The 5793-nt window shown below is 35.3% G+C and overlaps 1 protein-coding gene across 1 annotated transcript; it reads right to left on the reverse strand.

Moving 5' to 3' along the window:
* Positions 1-731: 731 nt before the first annotated feature.
* Positions 732-3031, reverse strand: LOC141599804 (MLP-like protein 31). Its single transcript, XM_074419925.1, has 2 exons — positions 2771-3031; positions 732-1258 (listed from the first exon to the last, which is right to left on the reverse strand). Exons 1-2 carry the CDS (start codon positions 2964-2966, stop codon positions 987-989), a joined length of 468 nt encoding a protein of 155 aa, XP_074276026.1. The 5' UTR covers positions 2967-3031; the 3' UTR covers positions 732-986.
* Between the last annotated feature and the right edge of the window lie 2762 nt (positions 3032-5793).

Raw genomic sequence — 5793 nt, forward strand, 5'->3', positions numbered from 1 at the left:
TGCAGTTTTTTGTTTTTTTGGAAATTCATGTTATGGTGGGACCCGTGAGTGTGCAATGTATTTATTTCTTCAGATTTCCGTCTTTACAAACATGCGATAAATTCCGTCTTACAACAAATTCTATGAAATAATATTATGAAAAAATTCTATGAATTAATATTATGAAATAATTTTATACATTCCGTGTAAATAAAATTAATAACATATACGCAGAATGAATTACAAATGCGAGTAAATGAAATTGAATTACATAATTTTTAAAACAAAATTACATTAATAATAAAATTACATAATTTCAAGAAGGAATAACATTTATATACGGGATCGAACATAAAACGCAAATGAATTACATACATATGTTAAAGTTGATTATATGAGATTATATTTCTTTTATCCGGATGTAACAAATTTAAACATAAATTATTTAGATCGTACATTTAGACCAACTAGATAAGTACAATAGAAATGCAAAAACAAATATACATCCAAAAACATTAATACTGGCCCAAATACATACCCGTGCAATTTTGCACGGGTTTAAAACTAGTATTATTTAAATCGGTTGTGAGTACATCTTAACTTAATCAAGTCAGTCTGAAACAAGAATTTGTGTTAATTGAACGTTATGTCTAGACTTACAAAGCATCATCTTGATGAGTTAGTTCGGATTTGAGGAGTTCGGATGCAATTTAGGTAGTCTAAGTTCGGTGTTGAAAATGCTACGAGTAATTACGAAATTCTTACATCCATAACAATTAATACAATCACAATTACATTCTCATTCCTTGATAGGAGCAACATATATAGTTATACAATATTCGTCATAAATACATAATATTAGAATAAAAGTAGAGCAACACCCGTGTTATTATTTCATTTTCAACACCACTAATAAAAACACAACATATTACGAGGAACACAGCATTACGATAAGTAGTCCATTGAAACCCGAAAGTAGGTGTACGAGTATCGAGTCGAAGACCGACCTACTTAGAATGGTGAAACTCATCAATATGTAGAGCAGTTTCAATCAAAGAATCCATCTCACCACTAGGCTCACCGATGCCAGGCCTCTTCTTAACATATTCAAATGTCCAAACAACTCTGCAAGTTCCTTCACTAACAGGAATCACATGGAAAGTCGCTATAAAGTCGTCATAATCTTCCATTAGATCTCCACCAATGCAATTGAACTTCATCGTCTTGTTTTCTTCATCAATCACTTCTAGGATTTGCTTTATCTTTTTCTTCTTCCCATCTATATATATATGTCAAACTCTATTAGCTAATGCTGTTAACTATACTGTCCGTCTTGTGTAAAGTGGTTCGACAATTGACATATTATTGTAAATAAGAAGGATATTAATGAGATTGGGTCCTTAAGAGTTCACGGAATACTCCGTATTTTGATGCTAGTCGTCCGAAAAAGGACAAAACATTTAATTCTACATGTGTGCCAAATAAATAGATTGCGTCTTAACTCTTAACTCTCACATTCGAAAATGATCCAAACTTAAATAGAGGACTTGAATTTAACTCAAATCCAAATTGATATGACTCAAATGTTTATTATTACTCTCCTCGTCTGGTTATTTATTGTCCTTTTCCATTTTGTGGTGTCTTATTGAGTTGTTGTCTTTTCTATTTTAAGAATGAATTTTATGAGTAATTTGATTATTGACACTTAAATTGTTCCACTTGTCATTTGGTAATTGGCTCCCCCCTCTTTCTTTGGTCTTTGTGCCAAAACCAAAGGACAACAATTGACTGAGACGGAGGGAATATTACATATTGGTGAAAATGCCAAGTAACTTCAGAACTCCTAGTCCCGAAAATGATCTGAATTCGAAAATGACCTGAACCCAAAAATGATACAACTTGAGCTGAACTCGACCTGATTGACCCATTTGTCGAGTCTAATCGAGAGTGCCATTAGAGAAAATGACCTCGTTTATATGTAAATTTGCCATTTAATTAGAGCTTATTATGAAGATTGAAATGTTAAACTAAAAGGGTCTTACATTAAACTTAAAACTTGGAAATAAGTCCAACCAAACCAAATACTTAAAAGAACCAGAAACTTAACCAAGGACCCCTCGTATAATCGGTTTGTGTTGGATCTTGATTAAACCATCTTATTTAAGATGAAACTATTTTCCAAATTTCAATAGAATAATAGACTCCTTATTCTGTGTTCTTGATTATGATAAAATAAAGAAAAATAACTCTTTAAAATGATAGCGCTTCTTTTGATTTTGTGTTGATAACACAAGGCTAATGTTTTGTACATTCAACCCCTTTATCTCGCAATTTGCAAAAGACCTTGGGGGGTAAACAGTTAACTTATGGGCCGTCACAGAGGGTATTCTAAAAGTTTCTTGGAATCGGGGTCATAACATAAAAGGATCTCAGAAGTCAGAACACATGATCTTTGTTACTCCCTTCATACACCAATAATTTTCCCACTTCTCTAATATATGCGAGAAGTATTTTATTAAGAGGAAAATGTCATTAATAATGTTTTTTTTGTATTGCTTTGAGCGAAATATATATATACTGCGTAATATATAATACGGTTCTTTATATTTGCAAGCCCTCATTTTGGCATATAAAACATGGCCTCTCAAACCCATTTGCAAGCCCTCATTTTGACATTTTCTTAAAAACGATCATTAATTAACTAGTCAAACCTAGAATAGGAATAAAACATATATTGAAAACTGATTGATGGAATTAAATATCACAAATAAGTAAAGGGAGAATAATATACCAACGGTGTAGGTCCATTCAATGGTAGAGCCAGGTTTACCATAATCACCTTCATGCAAGTCACAAGCATGAATAAAATGATCCTTGACATTAGGGATATGGTGTGGCTTGTTTGCAAAAAAGTCATGGAAAGCTTCTCCTGCTCCCTCCCTTATCTCTACTTCTCCCACTAACTTTCGTTTCAACATACCTTCCATTTCTAAGGCAAATATAGATTAAAACTAGTTGGATTTTGTGATGTCTTATACTTCGTGGAGCAACTCCTTTTATAGGGGTATTGTGGCCTTGTGGGTGACGTCTCAAATGACTTCACTTTGGTGGTAGGCCATTTTATTTCTGACTCGATTTCAGTTTTTTTTTTTTAATGTAATAAAACTAAATTGATCCTCTAAGATAGAACCAATCTATCTCATCCTTTCGAATGATAGAGGTAAGTTGAAGCCACTGGCTTTCAAACCACCTTGAAAGAGTTGAACATGAATGTCCAAAAGAAGCCATAAAGTCGGCAACTTTGTTGATTTCAGGTTAGTTTAGGTCAGCTAAGCTCAATTCAGTTCAGCTTAGCTTAGTTTAGTTTAGCTTACCTTTAATCAAATTAAGGCTTTGTTTTTTTTTACTTAATTTTAGCTCATTTCAGTTTAGATCTATTCAGTTCAGTTTATCGTCATTCCGTTCAGTTAAGCTCATCTTTTCACAAATAATTAATTCTTTCTTTAGTTCAGTTCGTACAGCGCCATTAAGTTCAGATCAATTCAATTCAGCTTCATTAAGTTAAATTCAGTTCAGTCCAGCTCTTTTCAACCGAAAAGAACATGAGTTATCTTTTGATTTAACTTCATTAAATTCAGCTTAGTTTCATACAATTCAGTTCAACGTAACTCAATTTAATTTTAGACACTCAATTTAATTTTGGACATATGTCAATGCACATAATACAACCACCTTAATATCTCTAATTATATTTTATGAAAAATAATAAAAGTTTTTTTTTTTTTTTTTTGGAAAATGTAAGTAATATTATAAAAGAGGACGAAACCATACACGGGATTAGGGTAAGTCTGGAAACCAAAAACTCACCCCAGCCCAAACAAAACGATACGGACCTACACCTGGCCCGAAACGGAAAACAGAAAGGGGATTTTGGACAACAAATCCAAATACCACCTCATTACAACAATTTTTCCCCAAATCTGGAGACAACAAACCCTAGTTCTCACTATCGTCTTCTCCCTTTCTCGGAATCAGCTTTCTATAAGGCTTTGAATTCAGTTCTTATCCTGAGATGCAATTCGTTGCTTAATTACGTGTTGCAATATTTGTTTGATTTCATTGATGATATGCTTCACAACAGTACCTGGGTTGATTAATGTCCGCTCAATTCTACTCAGGTTCCTCTGTCTCCATACATGGTACATGCCAGCATTTATGGTGGCATTTATCACTCCCGTTCTCAGAGTTGTGCCTCTCCTCAGTAACCGCCAGTTCAGAACATCCTGGAATGGAAGCTGTATACCAAGCCAAATACCCAGATTTGAGATGACTCATTGACTATATTGGCACTCAAAGAAAAGTGATCCGAGCTTTCAATCCCATGCTCACAAATGCAGCAGATATTGTTGTCACTGATCCCTAATTTGAATAATTTCTCTTTTGTATTAAGACTATTCTGCCAATTATTCCAATAGGTAAGATGAACATAGAGGCCCAATAGTTGTGGAGAGTTTTGAGAACAGCTTTCCCAAGCAATAATCTCGCAGCATATGAGAGTTTTCTTGCCCCCAAACCTCGAATTCTACTCACCACCTTGTCTATGAGAGGCCTGCAATCTTGGGCAGTAAGCCTTGTAGTTTTTATTGGGACACCAAGGTACCTAAAAGGTAGTGTCCCTTCAACCAGGCCAGATACTTGCAAGATATCCAGTTTTAGACCTTCATTAACTCCATTAAAACACTACAAGAAAAACGCGGCTTACTGACGGCCCTACCGACGGAAAAAAGAGGCCGTCAGAAAACACGGGTTACTGACGGATGTATGACGGAAATTCCGTCGAAAGTTTCCCGACGGATATCCCGTCGGTATCTATTAGCGCGTTGACCAAGTCAAAGGCGCCAAAGAATCGTGACGGAAATTCCGTCGGGAATCTTTAATACGACGGAAAATCCGTCAATGCTTTTTGCGCGTTAATTTGGATGACAAATGAAATCACTTTACCCTTCGACGGAATATCCGTCGGTTTTTTTCAAAAAATCGACGGAATATCCGTCACTTGTCAATTATTAGTGAGTGGTAGTGTGTGACAGGTGTCACAATAATTGACCTAGTGACGGATATTCCGTCGCTTTTTTGAAAAATCGACGGATATTCCGTCAGTAGTTTTACTTTAACTGACGTGTACAGTCCTTGCATTATTTTTCTGATAAAGTGAGCAGTGACGGATTTTCCGTCAGTTCAATAATAATACTGACGGAATTTCCGTCAGGATTTCTATTTAACTGACGGAATTTCCGTCAGTGGTTTCTATTAACTGCAACACGCGAACATTTCCTCCTTCACTTTACTAAAATTCCCCCAAATCAATTAAAATCGCCTCAACCCCTTACCTCCATAAAACCCGACACCACCACCACCCTCCTCCACTTCCGGCGCCACCACCACCACCACCAACACCACCTTGCCGTCGCCATCACTATAAGGTAATTAACTTTATCTTTTTTTTCTATTTTCTTTATCTTTTTCCTTCTCCTTCATCCTTTTCCTTCTCCTTTTCTTATTTATCTTTTTTTTTTTGTTAATAGTAGGCCGCCGTCGTCGCGCACCGTCGCGCCTTCAAACACGCCATACCCACCGCCACCACCGCACTTCCTTTTTCATTTTTTTTGGTCAAGTTAATTAGGTATTACTCCTTTTAATTAGTTTAATTAATTTAGATTATTAGTTATTGTTTTAATCCGTCGAGGTTTCTCTCGACGGATATTCCGTCAATTGTGAAAAACTCGACGGATATTACTCTTTTTAATTTTTTTA

Source organism: Silene latifolia, chromosome 1 (assembly GCF_048544455.1).
Source record: "Silene latifolia isolate original U9 population chromosome 1, ASM4854445v1, whole genome shotgun sequence".
In the NCBI taxonomy this organism is placed as follows: domain Eukaryota; kingdom Viridiplantae; phylum Streptophyta; class Magnoliopsida; order Caryophyllales; family Caryophyllaceae; genus Silene; species Silene latifolia.